The sequence below is a fragment of the Aspergillus sydowii genome (genome assembly GCF_001890705.1).
Source record: "Aspergillus sydowii CBS 593.65 unplaced genomic scaffold ASPSYscaffold_3, whole genome shotgun sequence".
Taxonomy (NCBI): Eukaryota; Fungi; Ascomycota; class Eurotiomycetes; order Eurotiales; family Aspergillaceae; genus Aspergillus; species Aspergillus sydowii.
In genome coordinates, this window is record NW_024467861.1 from 2,760,514 (window position 1) to 2,777,062 (window position 16,549).

The 16,549-nt window shown below is 51.1% G+C and overlaps 5 protein-coding genes across 5 annotated transcripts; 2 read left to right on the forward strand and 3 right to left on the reverse strand.

The window, feature by feature from the left end:
- Positions 1 to 2,256: 2,256 nt before the first annotated feature.
- On the reverse strand, positions 2,257 to 3,464 carry ASPSYDRAFT_29843 (18S rRNA pseudouridine methyltransferase; the record flags this gene model as incomplete). The annotated part of the gene is made up of 3 exons (XM_040844695.1): positions 2,257 to 2,733; positions 2,807 to 3,069; positions 3,422 to 3,464. The coding sequence occupies 3 exons, from the start codon at positions 3,462 to 3,464 to the stop codon at positions 2,257 to 2,259; spliced, it is 783 nt and encodes a 260-aa protein (XP_040705158.1).
- Positions 3,465 to 6,455: 2,991 nt separating this feature from the next.
- ASPSYDRAFT_77545 (uncharacterized protein) lies at positions 6,456 to 9,859 on the forward strand (the record flags this gene model as incomplete). The annotated part of the gene is made up of 2 exons (XM_040850895.1): positions 6,456 to 7,732; positions 8,439 to 9,859. Exons 1-2 carry the CDS (start codon positions 6,568 to 6,570, stop codon positions 9,857 to 9,859), a joined length of 2,586 nt encoding a protein of 861 aa, XP_040705159.1. The 5' UTR covers positions 6,456 to 6,567.
- Positions 9,860 to 10,033: 174 nt separating this feature from the next.
- Positions 10,034 to 12,166, reverse strand: ASPSYDRAFT_1173008 (uncharacterized protein; the record flags this gene model as incomplete). The annotated part of the gene is made up of 2 exons (XM_040840264.1): positions 10,034 to 11,661; positions 11,723 to 12,166. 2 exons carry the CDS (start codon positions 12,164 to 12,166, stop codon positions 10,144 to 10,146), a joined length of 1,962 nt encoding a protein of 653 aa, XP_040705160.1. The 3' UTR covers positions 10,034 to 10,143.
- Positions 12,167 to 12,900: 734 nt separating this feature from the next.
- On the reverse strand, positions 12,901 to 14,770 carry ASPSYDRAFT_87904 (uncharacterized protein; the record flags this gene model as incomplete). The annotated part of the gene is made up of 6 exons (XM_040851922.1): positions 12,901 to 13,475; positions 13,539 to 13,626; positions 13,690 to 14,135; positions 14,204 to 14,326; positions 14,390 to 14,559; positions 14,616 to 14,770. The coding sequence occupies 6 exons, from the start codon at positions 14,768 to 14,770 to the stop codon at positions 12,901 to 12,903; spliced, it is 1,557 nt and encodes a 518-aa protein (XP_040705161.1).
- A 393-nt stretch (positions 14,771 to 15,163) lies between these two features.
- Positions 15,164 to 16,186, forward strand: ASPSYDRAFT_29848 (uncharacterized protein; the record flags this gene model as incomplete). Its single annotated transcript, XM_040844696.1, has 1 exon — positions 15,164 to 16,186. The coding sequence occupies one exon, from the start codon at positions 15,164 to 15,166 to the stop codon at positions 16,184 to 16,186; it is 1,023 nt and encodes a 340-aa protein (XP_040705162.1).
- Between the last annotated feature and the right edge of the window lie 363 nt (positions 16,187 to 16,549).

Here is a 16,549-nt window from a genome sequence, read left to right on the forward strand (position 1 = left end):
GTAGGAGTAGAAATGCAGCAGATGAGTGAAGATGGTATCTAGAGACAGGATTGAAGGGAGTTAATAAAGGACATCGTAGAGCCTTCCACATCACCTTGGAGTTATCCCCAAAACATGCCCACGTCGTCCAACGAGAACCTGCCAGGACGATGATCTCGTAACCATCCCCGTGAGAGCCTTGATATTATTGCGGGCAGGACTGCATGGTCCCAGCAAGAGCCCGGCCATACAGGCGGTGTCCGGGAAACCCAAGCACCTATCGGGATACATGAAATTGCAGAGACCCACGACCGTCCTATCGGTGAAGCTCGCCACGAGGGGTCGAACAGGACTGGAATCACAGCCAGGTCATCGTGGAGAAGCCTGATGGGGGCCCTGTAGGTGGCCCTGCCGATTAGGAAATGGGTGGGTACCGCGCAAGACCGAATCCAAGCAACATCAATGAAGTTTAGTTGGTGAGGCGAGCGATGAAGGACGAGGTGGAAGGTACTGATTGGTTGTAGCATGAGCCTGATGGACTACGGCGTCGGATCTTGCACAGGGCGAAGGCAGCTAGTTTATCGGCTCTCTGGCTGAGAAGGAACCTTGCTGTCACTTGTCGCTCACGACTCACGAGGGCCATAAAGTGGACGCCCCAAGAACAACATCCTGTTTGGTTGGGCGAAGCCTGACTACATAGGCTAGGCTGTCTGACTGGGCACGCGGCTGCCAATCATGATGAAACAGCACATGGGAGAGTAAAAACGGTCGAAGGAAAGAAGAGATCAGACTTCAGAGAAGCACTTAATGGCCCCTCTCAGGCTCTTGTTGGCGTTGTCGCCTGCTTGTCTGACAATGGCCTGTTTCGTTCCTGCTTTGGGCACATTTGCTGCTGCTAGTCGCGGGCGGTGCTACGGTAGGTATCTGACCGCTCGGAAATACCCACTCCATTGCTCCATCGCTCTCGACTCACAGGCCAAACTCCTTCGAACGATGATTCAGGCCTCGCCAGCGGCGATTCCCAAATGCAGAAGGCTATTTTTGGAGTGCCTTCTGTACTCCGTACTCCGTAAACCGAGGCTTGGTGGCCGTTGGTCGTAGGCGTGGTCGTCACGCGGGACCAACAGTGCCATGGTCAATCCGTATTCCACAGGAGTAGTAATACGGGATTGGGATAGGAAGATCATGGAATGTTGTGAGCGGATGAACGGACCCCTGAAATAAAACGGGAGATCCACAAACCGATGGAACTGGCTATGTGTGCTTGCCACGTCGTTGCGAGGAAACACCAACCTTGGCTATGGGGCCACTCAGTCGGTACTTATTACATGAGGCCGATTTCTAAGGCACGGGTGAAGGATGCCAAAGGATATCGAGTGAGTCATAGTAGGAAGACAAGCTTGTATTCAAGGGAGGAGGAAGCTGAAGTGAGAGAGCAGAGTTGAGGAGCAGACAAATCTGAAGCCTGAGGCACTGAACGCCCTGCGACTTCTTCAGGCATCACAATCGACTTGTAAGTTGAAACAGCTTTTGAATACTATGCGAGTGCTAGTGATTCCAACCTATTGTACTCAGCGGCTCTCTCAAATACTATACGAAAGAAGGATTTGACTATCAAATCGGCCCGATGTTTAGTAATGTAGACAGCCGGAAATTTGTCGCCAACTCGGACGTTTGCTCCAGATGATCTAGAGTTTGATGTCATTTTTTATCTATACATATTTATACTGAGCCCAACTAGTGAATACAATAGAGCCACTGCCTCTACCGCTGCCACTGCGCAGTACTTCTCACATGGAGAGCATTAAGTACCGTCCGAGAACCAGGATCAAGGTTATGGTACCGTGTCTAAAGAGGCACAAAGTGGATAGGTACGGTGGCTGGAGGACCGATCGAGGGCTCCTTCAAAAACGGAATCTGTTGACCGAAATAATTACCTGGTGGTTTGTCGGCATGCAGATCACCGTAAAATTAGCTGCACCACGTACGGACTGAGGTTGTATCGTTGGGCCGATCGGTGTCAGAAGCCGGAAGTAGCCTGCTGGAGGGATAAAGAAGAAAGCAAGGCGGAACAGGAAATGGACACATCCAACCCAATCGCTGGCAAGGGTCCCACAAGGCAGTAAATGGTGGCACGGGATCAGCGAGGTTATATCCAACATTCGGTATTTGACATGCTTCCGATGAAGCTAGTGATGTTATGCTCTCAAGGAAATTCGTCACATCGTCAACTTGGCACAAGCTCCATCAAAGGAGTGATCGAAATACCAGGCGGTCTCAGAGGATATCCCAAACCTCCTCAGCAGCATGGCAGAACTTGCTGCATGCTACACTGGCACTGAGACTGTAGTTGCTGATACTAATCGCATCATCTTTGAAAGAGTCTGCAAAGTCATCTTGACCCTTGGCCATGGCTCCGACAAAAATACAAATGCTCTCCTTGGGACCAAGAGACTCAAGGTAGTCCTTGCATCTCACAACCGGGGCTTCATAACTTAGCGTCACTTTGCGGCAGTTTGGCGGCAAGTGGTCAGTAATGGGGTTCTTGATGACTTTGAGTAGCTTTTCTTGCGAATTGGTGGAACGAATGGAGAGTCGATGCAAAAGTTGAACCATAAGACCGGCAAAACGCTTGAACGTCCGAGGAATGCGAACAGAGGGGTTCACTTCAATCAAGACGCCTTTGGCAGTGTGAATAAAGATTTGTAGCTTGCCGGCCTTGTTGACGGGAGAGTCAAGGAGGGTAAGGAGACACTGGAGTGGATGGTGAGATTAACAATCAAGTCCCTTTTCGAGTAACTTTGATAGAGGAAAAAGATGGTCTAACCTGGTGGGCAATGTCAGGGCGAGCCTCGCTAATATCCCGGTTCATCTTGCGCATAACGCCAATGTGTTCATCGCTGTTGAGCAACGAATACTTCTCATCCCGAGCCGTGCCATTGCGGCCACCGTGGGAAGCCCTAAACGTCTCCAAGCTAGCATGGGAGAGCACCACGATCAAACGCTGCGTCTCCTTGTCAGCAGGAGGGATAGGCACATGCTGCTCAGCGACAAGCTGGGGCAATTCGGGAGGAGGGCAAGACTGAGTCCCTGCGCGGTCCGGACTGTCAGCATTCATAGCAGACGAATAATATGGAGATGGTGCAAAGTGGCGAGAGGATGATAGAGATGGTTGCTAGGTGCGTGGTGACAAATCACCAGATACACCACAGCGATATGGATGCCGGAGCTATGGCGGAGCTTTCTTATGAGCTCGCCGCCGACTCAACAACAGCAGAGGGGGAAAAAAGGTGGTTTGAAACAACGAGGGGGAGGGGGGAGAGTTTTGACAGGTCGGAAATTGTAGGGCGAGGTGGCAGGAATGAGGGGAAAAATTTCGACGGCGAAGAAGATCTGGATTCACCGCACACGAGAGGGATTCTATTGGACAATTGACACATACTGGCACGCTTTCTCTTTCCTGCTACTTGGAGAGATTCTGACATTGTGAAGGATCGGACTTTTGCAGGAGATACGACTCGGCGATGAAGGCAACGATCGCGTATGCTGATAGGCAAAGAAAAAATAGACCGAAGCTGAAGGACTGACGCTCGGAGGTGAAAGGGAAGCGGGGAAGGGAAGAAGCGGATCTCGCAGGAGAATTGGCGGCTGCGCGGCTTATATTGTGACAGAGCGCGTGAAAGACCAGGGGTCGGAAAGCCTGCAGAGTTGGTCGAAATGGAAAAATCAGAGATCCCTCTGCAAGAAAAGAAAGAGACCGACCCGACGCAGAGCAGAAAGGCGGAGTGAAGGTTTTTTCGGTTCTCGCCCAAATCTGGAATCGTCAATCACCGTTGTCGGAGGAGATCAAACCGCCTCGAAGGGCACGCTGTAATTTATAGCAACACTTGGTTTCTCCTGTTCCTTGTTGGTGCTGAAAACCCCGCATAAAATATATTGAGCATACGCCGGTCCTCGACGGAGGGGTTTTGCCTCCAGTCAGTCGTATAAGTCGTATACAGGTGCTAACCATACATCGGCCGCATTACGGCGAGACCACTTTCTCTGTTCGGAACCGTCAATTATCACCGTATCAACAACCCACCGATGAAGTCGATCGCCAGCATCTGACGTCCCGCGGGGCTGTCGGGAGTCAAGAGGCATTCTATGAGTTTAACTCTCTTCTCCTGGGCCATGATTGACCGTCGAGATTCAAGAATCTCCGGTCAGCACTACCTACGACGACGTGCTTTGGTAATGGTGTTCTTATTGGACATGGTTTCAACTAATGCATCGCTTTTCGGGTCTTGAGGTCCAAAAGAGGCACGGCTCGACCGATGTTAAACCCCGCGAAACGGGGCCCGTATTCCGAAAATCTAACACAACTTGGAGCTCACGATCGGTGAGAATTGACGCTGTCTTCTTGCCTGTGTAGATATATAGAGGACACGGTAGTGCCGTTAGCGTTCGATCCTGCGTCGCGGAGTCAGCCTTCCGCTAGGTTCAGTTTATTCCCCCGATTCTGAGTCCTCCGTGGACGGAGTACGAGCGTCAAGGAGCCCGGATAACTAGACGAAGGAACTGTCATCTCGATAAAGCACGGCGATTGGCTTCTGGCCCTTCAGTTCATGCCATCTTACTCAGACCTTCGTTTTGAACGGTTCGGTGGGCGACTGAATCTGGAGGCTGCTTGGCCCCCATCAGAAGGAATATTCCTCCGTCCTATTGAGAGGTTTATCGCTTTCTCTGTTACATGCCGCCCCCCCCAACTCCGTATCGCCAAGGGTTGGCTGACTCTGACATGCAAGTTGCAACATGTGTGGGATGGTGGGATCTCTTCGAATGACTCGATGTACCACCTGAAATGCTGCACAAATCAAAGGGTCCCAGCCATTGAGGGCTCGCACACGCACGCTCTGCACCTGTCACACCGGGTGGCGGTTAAGCTTGATTCTGATCGCCAGCGATGGCGTTTCATTGCAGTGCATGCGTTGCCCCATTGCCCATTGAGTTGGAGAAAAGGCTTGGATACCAAGTTTTCTGCTGTATCAAGACCCAACGAGAATGCTGGATACTGCCGATGCGATGCGGTTTTGCACACATCCTTTGTAACTGAAGAATTGAAGAAGAGTGACCGGAAAGGAGGACTGCTCTTTGATTCTCCATGGAGACCCCAGGTATGGAGCAGTCGACACCGTCGAAACTGTAGTGATGATCTGTAATGTTCCTTTGCAGATCATCATGGGCTTGAGGTGTGAGACTGGACTTGCCCCTCGCTGTCGTTCAATCCAACAGGGCGATCGCACAGTACATCTGCTCAAGTGCCATGGGTGGTAGACTGCCCTGATGTGACGGCGGGCCGGGCACCGCGAACAAGGGGACAGTATACCTGCATGGATGGGCGTTTGGCTCGGGTCCATCGAAAAAAGCAAGAATGACGAAGAGGAAGCCAGAAAGCAGTAAGGAATGTTGGGGATGGACGGAGTGCATGTAGCAGAGGAATTTTCGTGATGGGAACAAAGAGTTCTCGATGATGGCTGGCGTATTCTACCAAACCCACTGAGTATACGAAACCTACTTTCCTTCTCCTTTTCTATACGAGCCATACATCCAGAGTAGTTGAGAAATGAGAAGGCAGTTGGGAGTACCCCGTACCCCCATGTCCACCCCAGGACGTGGGTTGGACAGGTTCTATCTTATTTACCGGCCGTGGAGACCGTAGAGTCATGTCACTAACCAGGGCCACCAGAGTCACGAACTCACCAGCAGATGGATTAACTTCAAGAAAAAGTCGGGGATAGCCCTTGCTTCGAGATNTGGGAGGATGGTGACAAGAATACAGAAAGGGAGAAGTATCGTCGCTCGTAAGGCATCATCCAGCGCCAGGGTTCCGCAAGGGCTGGGCCAACCAAGGCAGGGGAATAAATAATAAGACGAGAAAATAAATAATGCCAGCGCACGGGAGGAGGGACGGCGAAGTGAGCACCCATCCACTCATACCAGGGCGCTGGAGAGACATACTTTATGCAGGTAGGGGCGGGCTCGATGGTTGGTCGCTCATGATTTCAGGAGGCGAAGTCGGCCAGTTCTTGGGTTGTCGCAGTGGTCCAGTCGCCAGAGCTGTAATAAAAGGAGTTCCACAAGAATCATCATCAAGGCAGCCCCGTTATACTTGTAATTCCCTCCTCAACCGCCATCGCCCTGCTGTCCCTGCCGTTGTCACTGCTGTCATTGCTGTCAACACGCTGTTGGCCTGGCTGGAGCAATATAGCTGAATCAGGCTAGGTTGGTCCTCACGCGTTCCGTCAGACCGTCACCCGTTGTCCACCCGTCGATCACTCGCCGCCGAAGCCTTCCGTGCGTGGAAAATAATCATCACAGGCGTCATCAAGGCAGCATAACACTGCCTGCTCCTGCCTCCCCCCTTTGTCTCTCGTCCGGGTCCCCATGGTTGCCTTCACCCGATTCTCATGATCTGAAGCAGTCACCCCGACCACGCAAAAACAGGGAGATGCCGTGGACTGTAACAAATTCATTCAAACGGTACGCTTTCTACTAATTGCCCCTCGCACGCAAAACCACCCCTGACAGCTTTTCGACAGAGGTCTCATGATGAAAACATACGGCCGGTCCTCATGGCGCGTCTACGATGATGACCAGCGACCCGTGGCCAAGAAAAGACGCGTTTTGTCCGACAGCGAGTCGGACGCGGCCGAGAAGAGCATTGAGTATGCCATTCGCGAGTCTACAGCCAACGTACGATCGAGCCCATCGCGTCGGAATTCCCTTGCACTATCGGACGGCTCTCAGGACACTGAGCTGTCAACTCCTCCTTCCTCCCCCCCGCCTCGATTGTCACCCCCACCGCAGAACACGCGAAAACCTACCTTCTCCTTCCTCAAACGCAAGCACTCGGCCACCAAAGAGGGGACCAATGGAACCCCTCTATCGGAGGTGAACTCTAACAGCGTGCGCGCGTCTGCTGATCCCCCGAAGAAGAAAACAGCAACACCAGCGCCTCAACAACCGGCGTTGAAGCAGATGCAACTTGACCTGGGCCACGAGGTACGGAAGACATGCGCGACTTGTGGCATGGAGTATGTGCCCTCGAACACCGAAGACTCATCTCTTCACAAGAAGTTTCACGACATGAACTCGACAGGAGTGGATTTAGGGAAAGCGTTTATGAGGGCGAACGCGTCGCGATGGGTCTACGAGGCGACTCGCTTTGATGAGGGATACGTGGTGATAGTGGATCGCAAGTCATCTCCGACCGCGAAGAACCAGGCAAAGAAAGTCCTGGAGGTTATCAGTAAAGAATTGTCGTCCCCGGTGATCGAGGACGAGGTCCTATGGAGCCAGACGGAACCACCGAAACATCTCCGTAAGAATGGAGCGTCGGAGAGGGTGGACAGATACAAGGCTTTCTTGCATATGAAGGATAGTCGGTGTGTCGGAGCATGTTTGACCGAGCGCATCTGGGAATCTCACGCAGTGGACAAGGCATCTCTCCAGGCAGATGGCACCGACTCGGCCGTCACTGTCCGCGACGAGACTCACTCTGCGATCGTGGGGATTTCGCGCATTTGGACATCAGGCTCTTCGCGACGCAAAGGCATCGCGATGGACCTTTTGGATTGCGTGGTGAGCAATTTCATCTACGGGATGGAAATCCCCAAGGACCAGGTGGCCTTCAGCCAACCGACCAACAGCGGGAAAAACCTCGCCGAGGCATTCTTCGGGACCCAGAACGAATGGCACGTTTACAAGGAAAGCTAAGGTGGGAAAAGTGTTAGCATGTGTGTTTGATGTTTGGAAGGGGAGCCACTAGGCCGACTCCGTCTCTCTTTCGTACTCGCCCTTCCTTTTCCCTTTGTCTTCTTACTACATACGCGGCGAGCTGATACCCTTTATTTTCGGGCATTGAGCCAGGAGGGAGGTATACTGTGACGAACATTTATCTTGTGGTCTTTGTATTTGGCGGTGTTTTTTTTTGAATGGGAGGATTTTGGGGGATACGATCTATTCTTTGGTTATTCTTCTATGTACCATATACCTACACTTTATTTTTGCAACCCCCCCGTCAGCTTTCAGCCTATTTCGCATTCAGCGCAGTTATAAACAAATTGCAGAGCGTCAAAATTAGTGTTAATTTCCCTGTGCATTGTGCATTCAGTGTCGGCCGTAGCTCTTTCCGGAACCCGTGGGGAACGTCAGCGGCGGCTCTTTTGTTGACCCTCGACGACTCCGCTATCAGCTTCACGTTCTTCCCCTCTTCTCCTCCCTGCAGTGTCCAGCCTTCGCCAATGTTCCTACCTTTGCTCTCATGATCGGCCCTGCCACGTCTCTCTGCGATGTCTGGATTAAATCCTTTCCGCCCTAAAAAGCCAGAAGGTAAGGATCCCTTTCCGCCGCTTCCGAGTGAACGACGGAGCCTACGAGACCACCAAGAGATAGACTGACCCTTGTAGATCTTACAGCGCATCGACATCAGCCTCACTCCTCTCTGTCCATAACTTCTCCACCGAATATCCCGGATTCAATTTTTCTGGGTCATCCGTCATTTCCTCCAGTTGCAACAGATCAGACGAATCTCCCGTCGCGGAGTGCTAGTGCTAGTACCACTCCACCTCCGACAGTCAGTGCGCCAGATCTCGACGATTCAGTGACTTCGGACGATGAAACAACTTCGGATCCTTTCGACCAGGATGCCGATGTAAGCGACTATGAGGCCGAAGGAGCCAAAGCCCCATCAGAAGCTTTAGCGACAGCTTCCTTGGATGCTCAACAACGTCACCAAAGAACAACCCGCACCACTGCTCCCTCGAGCCAATCGTCAACCGAAACTGGTCACTCTGGTGACCAAAAATCGAACATTGGTAATCGAGTCCATACCGAAAATGGTGGAGAGTTGCGAGAAAATACAGCGATTTTTAGCTCATTACTCTCGCGCCAGACGCCTGCTTCCATGCGAGAATCAGGCAGTGATGGCACAGCTAATGAGCCGCCACCAAATACACACTCTAGAAAATCGAGCCGACCTGTTTCATTAGGATCAGGCATAGACCCAAAAACCCTTGCGACTCGTTTTGGAAATAAGGATAGAGTGCCACCACCTCCCCCGAAAAGTCATCATGGGAGATTAATTAGCTCTGATCTGAGCATAACCCCCCCAGCATCCCAGACTACTCCCGGAAGAGCTGCGAGCCGGGTATCGCTTCACGGCCCTTCTCAGGGTCCTTTGGCTTCCCCAAGGATACCACAAACAACTCCAGATTACTTCGGCACACCCTCAAGCCAACCCACAGCGCCCGTCGATACTCTTCGGCGTAGTCAATCCCAATACAAACGACCTCCCGCTCCACCGCTGAGTCGACGGCATAGTCAGATGAGGCGCTCCAAGTCCACTCTTTCAAAGCCAAGCTCTACCCAGCCGCCTGTGTCCCAGTCTACGGTGGAGACTACTGAATCGACGCCCTCAAGTCCTGGTTCTCGGTCACTAACTCCCTCACTACGGAGTAGAGATTCCAGGAGTGACCAGATCATTCCCGATGACTCGAATCCCACTTTTACATTGCAATCGGAGAATATTGCACCGTCCTCCATACAGTCTACGGAAACATCGGGGCTAAAAGCGCAGCCTAATCCTCGAACCACTTCGAAGCGATCATCACTCCTAAATACTCTACCACCACCCCCGCCTCCTCGCCGCACTCGCTGGAGCAACAACAGCAACGATAACAATCGCCCCGCCAGTCTGCGCTCAGAACAACGCGCAGACGAGCCTGGAGACTTTGTCTCCCACCCATCAAACGCGACGGATATCCTAGCAGATCTGTCGCGTTTGCAGAAAGAGGTAGATGATCTTCGCGGACATTACGAGAACAGGAGGGCCCAGTAAACCTGAAGTGGTAGCTAAAGCGAGACCTATGGAGCGTGTAGGTTGGGACATGACAGGCCGGCTATATAATGTGCGCGAAATGATGAAGACTACGAATTGCCATGACTGGTATGGATATGACCTTGCTGGCCCTTTCTGTAGCCTGTTATGGTTAATCAAATCTTCTTGGTAGTCTCATAATTAGGTTGCATTTTCCGTACCCGTTGGAATGGAAACCATGGTAAGTTTTACATTTGAGTTAGACTCATGGACTCTCAACTCATGAAATTAGACATCACTCATCATCATCTCGGGTACATGGCTATACATCCGTGGGTAAAGCCCCCAACCTCAGCCTGAACCTGCTCATTGTAGAAGCAGTAAAAGTTGCCCTGGTCCAACGTAAAAGTTACTTGCCACTCCATGCCATCCTGCAGATCGTCAAAGTACTCCCACCTCCATTGATTATTTTCGATATCAGTGCCAGTGCAGCGAGAAATAGCCTTATAAAGGGTTTCTCTCCCACGGTCCCAAGACGCCCATCCAACACCACGCAAGGTATAAATCGCTTCATTAGAACCAATGTAGGCGAAACATTCGCCGTCAGGCTTCTCGATCATGGGCCATGGCCTTTTGTTCCCCCTCGGCCTGACGATATATATAAACCCCCCTTCGGCGTAGCTACCGCCCATCTTCCAGTTCATTGGGCTGCCAGACCAGCAGCCATGAACCAGCTTTTTAAAAGCCGATTTGCATTTTTCTACGGAGAATTCGCTTGAGCTGTCGCTTCTGTAAACTCGGTACCTGTGACCGTCGGGTGTGTTATCATAGAAAACACGTTCGTCGCTGTCGCCCCGGAGGTCCACTTCATCGCAATATACCTTGTACGTCCTGTCCATCGTGTCTGCTGTGACGTATTGGCTTCCCGTGTCCTCGCGGTCGTAACAGTCGAGCTGGTATTTCTTACTGCAGGCTTCGTTTGCGACCCCAAGCAATTCGGCCCGTTCAGCAAATATCGCCTCTAGCACGAACGAAGCTATCGTGCGATGGCCGAGTTCGTTTGGATGAAACCATTTCCCCCACCTATCCGGCAGTCCTAGTCCGTAGAGAATGCTGTCGTCACCGGGGCAGTGGGCAGGAAAGGCAGCACGACCCCTCAGAATACTGATGGCTTCCGCAGCTGGATTTGCAGAGCTGTAAAACATCGAGTTGTATACTTCAGCTTCGAACTGTTCGGCCCCAGTCTCATTGACTGCCCCAAGAGACATGAAAGCTCGCCTCTTGAAGTTATCATGCTCGCCGGGCTCTTTAGACCCGAGGCCGGGCCGAAAGAAATGTAATTCAGGCTGACTTTCATCTGGATAATCACGCCCTGTTCCCGGGACGCAGAACTGCCCCACGACAGCCTGGCGAGGCCATACATCCCAGTCTGCGGTTGTGATGCGGTACCCAATCTTAGTGCTTGATTTGTACTCGTCCACGACCTCCTTGATGGCGTTATTGATGTTCCTCACGAGCTTGTTGAATTTTTCACGCCGTTCAACCGTGAGTGGGAGGGCTTTTTGGCCTACAAAGTTCACCAACGACCAATCGTGTTTCTCTGCGCAGTCCTCGTTTTCAGTGTTGAAGTACTGCGCATAGAGAGCGTACACGAGGATACCGTCTTTCTTGATCTTTTTGTTGAGCTCGGTAAGGATATCGCGTATGTTCGGCTTCAGGATCGTGTCGATGTGGTCCTGCGCGATATCGATGAGTTCTTCGCAACTTTCTTCTGCTTGGAAGGGAAGGAGAACGCAAGTGCTAATGATTTTGGACTTAGTTAACTAGTTGTTAGCAGGTGAGCACATCCATGCGGGTTCCTAAGAAAAGGACGAGATAACACACCAAACAAAGATCATTGCCACCAGCAGTCATAACAACAAGGTCTACAGCCGGCCGCAGATCCACTGCTTGTTTATATATGCCATCGGTACGATCTCCGCTACAGGCAGAGTAGTTGAAATACCGCTGACTACCAAACCGCTGTTCCAGAAGCGCAGGCCAAGCTTGATCATACCGAGAGCATTCCATGTCGGCGTTGTCCTGGGTGTATAATTGACCGGCACCGATTCCTGCCGTGAAACTGTCCCCGAGGGCTGCCCAAACCTTAACCCAGCTCAAGTCGGTGGGACTATTGGTGTCGGCGCGCGGGGCATGTGAGGAGCTTTCCAAGACGCTGGCGGGTGAAATTGAGATGTCGATGCCCGGGTCTTTGTGTTGGTAAAGAGAGCGGCCGACTGCAGGGCCTATGAAAAGCCACACAAGGAGAAGCGTAGTATATGTACGCATATTGACCGGGTAGCAATACCAGTGGAAGATGGAGGAGAAAGAGGACAACGATGGATGGAGAGAGAGAGAGACGAAGACGAAGACGACCAGCACAAAGAAAAGAAGGACGACGAAGCGAGAAAAAGTGCCGGGGCATGAGTTGGTGAATACTTCCGTAGCTTCTATATGGAAGCATTGTGTGCAGTGCTTCGCCTTTTTTCTGGATATATACTATATATTCCTCAAACTTGTGACATTTTACTTCACCGATTCGGAATTCAAGGTTAGCTACCTTAGTCGACAATGACGGGTATGCTGGACTGTGGACTGGATGATTTGGGCTGCGTATAAATTCCTTACCTTCTAACCTTCAAGGTTGCCCAATGCTTGCCCTAATCAGGTCTATCTCCGCCACAGATGTATGTTTATCAAAGCTATTGTTGCGCCGTTTATGGAACCTTGAAGGCCAAACATGTGACACTAGACCCTTTGAAAGAACTTAGCTGCCTTATCTCATAATAATGCAGTGCCAGGGATGGCCGGCCCTTGATAAAAAGTAAGCTGCTAAATCTGAAAAGAAAGACACCGGCGGACCCTATAGAGTATCACTAGCGTGCTATATGGTTCATTTGTGACAACTTGATTTGGTCATATATGAGAAGCTTGGCTTTTAACATCGACCGCTAAACGGAGTAAGTACTCTTTATCCAATCTGTATAGCTTCCACTAAAGAAAGCTGGTAAATTTACAGCTACCTAGGTCCCAGAAAGCTCACCCGTCTTATTGGTTCCCAAATCCGTGATATAATCGTCGAAGCCTAGATCATCAAGGACAATCTCCTTTTCCTTCCCCATGGCCTTTCCCAAAGCGCCAATCAATTCGCCGTCGTCCAAGTCAATGGCCCAAATCATCGTACCCCCCAAGCATCGCTTATTCGCGAACTCCAACTTCATCTTCAAAGTTTCCTGATCATCATACGCAACCCACTGGTCCTTGTCAAAGACAACGATTTGGACCGCAGCCTCTTTGTCCTGGAATGAATCTCCCTTCTCCTCCTTGAGGATGCGCGATACCTCCGTGGCGGAGAGAATGCCTGATGTGTTTGTGCATTTTCCAGGCCGCCCGCCATCGCTCCACCCACAGCCTGGTTTTACGCAGTCTGGGGATGAGAGCGTGAAACTGCGGCCATAGAAGCCAAGACCGAGGTTTATGCGCTCTGGGTTGATGTGGTTGCGCCAGAGGAGCTCCAGTGCGAGGTTAATTTCTGTGAGGTTTGTGTGTGCGAGGGCGTACTGGCCCAGAGACTCGATGGGGCCGTCCCAAACGCCGTCTTTATTGTGATTATATTAACATTGGGAATATAGGGGAAGTGCGAAGAAGGTCAAGAACTCACGAATGTCGTAGGTCATTATGTTTAAGAAGTCAACATGCGGTTCGAGATGGACGATATCGAAGCCTCTCAGATACCAATATGAGGCAGGCTTTATATCAGTGACAGTTAGCTTTTCAAGAACGGTAGACAAAGAAGTAGGCAGAAAACAAACCAAAGTAATAGACAGCCCAATCTGCTGCGGAAGCCGATTCAGCCTCTCCCGTAGGCGTTTGATAAAGGTCACGAAATTGTCAAAGTCCTTTGGCTTGCCACCACGATCATCCGCAACAGGGTACTCCCAATCTAGATCAACACCATCAAACCCGTTGTTCAATACGAAGCTCACAAGGGACCCGAAGAAGGTATCCTGCTTTTCTTCAGATGCAGCAAGATCAGAGAATGTAGTCTGGGTTGGACCTGGATCGTTCATCGCCCAGCCTCCTATGGCAATCCAGACCGACAGTGCGGGCTGGCGGCGTTTGAGGGCTATAACGGAGCGGTATCTGGATGCTGTTTTATCGTCCATGGGAGCGATGCGGAAGGTCGTCGGGTTTATGAGTGCAAAGGCGAAGTTGATGTGAGTGTAGATCCCTAGAGGGATGTTTTCTGGGGACATCTCTGGGAGGAGGACGTTCGATTAGCATAACGGGGGCTGCTTTTGGAGACACCAGAGGTGGAGTAAATACTATCACATAGCCTTTCATCAACGTTCCAGCCTTCATAATACCCGATTGTCCGTTTGTGGGCGCTGGTGCCGTCGCACTCAGGCGATACCACCTTCTTGCCTCCACAGAAGTCAGGCGTAGTTCCTGGCGAGTACACACTTAGCTACTGGATTGGAATAGAGGTAGAACAGAGGAAGGATATCATACCGCAAAACCCGAATTTACTGCAGCAGACATTCAAAGGACAAGCCGAGGCGTTGGACCACTGCTTTCCCCAGCCGGCATCACACTCGCTTTTTCTGTCGCAGGATGAGGTGCACCCTTTCGCGCAGAAATCTGGACCAAAACCGCAGGTCCCTTTACCGGTTTTTTGGCCTCTAAATGGTGTCAGTGACAATCAAGATAATGAAGGGTGTAAGGATGCCGGACATACACAGGCCCGCAGCAGCCAATCTCGCAAGGCTCTGACTTGGAACAAGCGTAGCTACCGTCTGCTTTGGCCAGGTCTTGTAGCCTTTGGTACTGTGAAGTAGCGTAAACTTGAAAGCAGAGCCCAAAAAGCAGCACGACAAGAGTTAAGAGCTTCATGGTCGTCAGTGTGAGTGTTAGGATAGTAAAAGGAGAAATGATGGGAAGAGAACGTCCAGAAACCCAGGTGTTATCATATTGAAAACTTGGACTATATTCACTGGAAACTTCCCTCAGAGCTTTAACTGACTCTGCATTTCTGAGCTCTTTCGCTTTTCCTGGGCTAATGGGAAAGATGCCTCTGTCTTCTCAGGCTCTTTCACTCTCTCATACATGAACTTGCACTTCAGTGTGTTGAATAACTGTATTTCACTGCGTTCCACTACCTTTCCTCAGGGTTTCGTATCAATGACTGGAAAAGCGCAAGTTTCCTCTTCGCTAAAGATAGCCTCAATACTCACCGAACATTCTCTCCTCCAGACACCACGACAAGCGACTACCATCATCAGCAGCATGAGGACCGTCCTTCTCTTCTTCCTGGCTCTACTCCTTATCAGCCACTCGCAAGTGGAAGCCGGCAGCCGGCTCTGGGAAAGGCCTCCTCATCACCCGAAACGACTCAACCCCAGATGGGCTCATTTCCCTCCTCCCAGAGAGGACGGAAGCGCAGCGGCCGACCCCTGGCCCGACAAGGTGATTCCAGTTTGTTTCAAGAATCCCGTCGCCAAACAAGTACTCGCCCCATTTTTAAGGAAGGCCATGGACCTGTGGTACGCCGCGGGGCTTCCGGAGAGTTATAAGCTCGAAGAGGCATCGAACCACAGGTGCTCCAACGAACCACTAGAAGTCTTGACGGTGCGTATAGCTGAACAAGGTGAACCCTTCTCAACGACCCTTGGTAGGCCCCGCGTTTTGAGACAGGGAGACGGCGCGAGGATGAGAGCCAATCTCGTTACCGACCTGCTTCCAGACGTAACAGCCAACATTGCACACGAACTCGGCCACAGCTGGGGTCTCTTTCACGAGCATCAAACTCCCCAGTTTTGGGACCCTAAGACGGGTATACCCAAGGTGTTTACGTTTAACTGCGAGGCATTATCGGATTTCCCTCTCCACGCGGACAAGACTTTTGCTCAGATTTATTCAGCAGGGGGTCTATGCCGCAACTACTATACGGCACTGAGTTTCGGATTCAGCGCCACGGAATGGCTGGGCCTCCCACATGGTATATCCAACCTGCAGGGCATCACCAGTGTTACGGAGGATGACGTCGACTGGAAATCTATTATGCTCTATCCGTCCAACATTGGCGGCAGATGGGCGCACATGTTCCCGTTAGAGCATAAGAGGGTGGCCCCTAGCCAAACCGCGGAGGAAGTGAGAGTTCATCCGAATATCGTGCCGTCGCCTAGGGACGTTGAGGGAATCCGCCACATATATGAAGTTCCTGGACAAGTTTCAGTAGCAAGTCTTCTGAATGACCCCAATTCAGCGCACTTCCAGCAGTTTCAGCACTTGGCCCCAGGGTGCGTCTAAGATGGTCGAGTGGTGGAAAATACGAGTTGCCCATAGGACTAGGACAGTGTTGTATTGTGATGAAGAGAAGCGCCAGACTAGCAAACCTGGGTTAAAAAAAAAAAAAAAAAGAAGCTACCTAGAGTGGATGTGATAAAACAATACACCAGTTCATGCATAAGACACCTGGTATTTCATACCGACGGGCAGTAGAGTGACCCATAAAAACCGAGAGTAAATCCCATAACAATCAAACTTGATACATGAGAAAAAAAGACTAGGTTCAGTGAGCACAGAAAACATTCGAAAGGCCTACTCAAGCACGGCTGTCATATTTCTTTCGTAGCCGACCTAGAAAAACAGTTAAACAATGAAACATCTGAT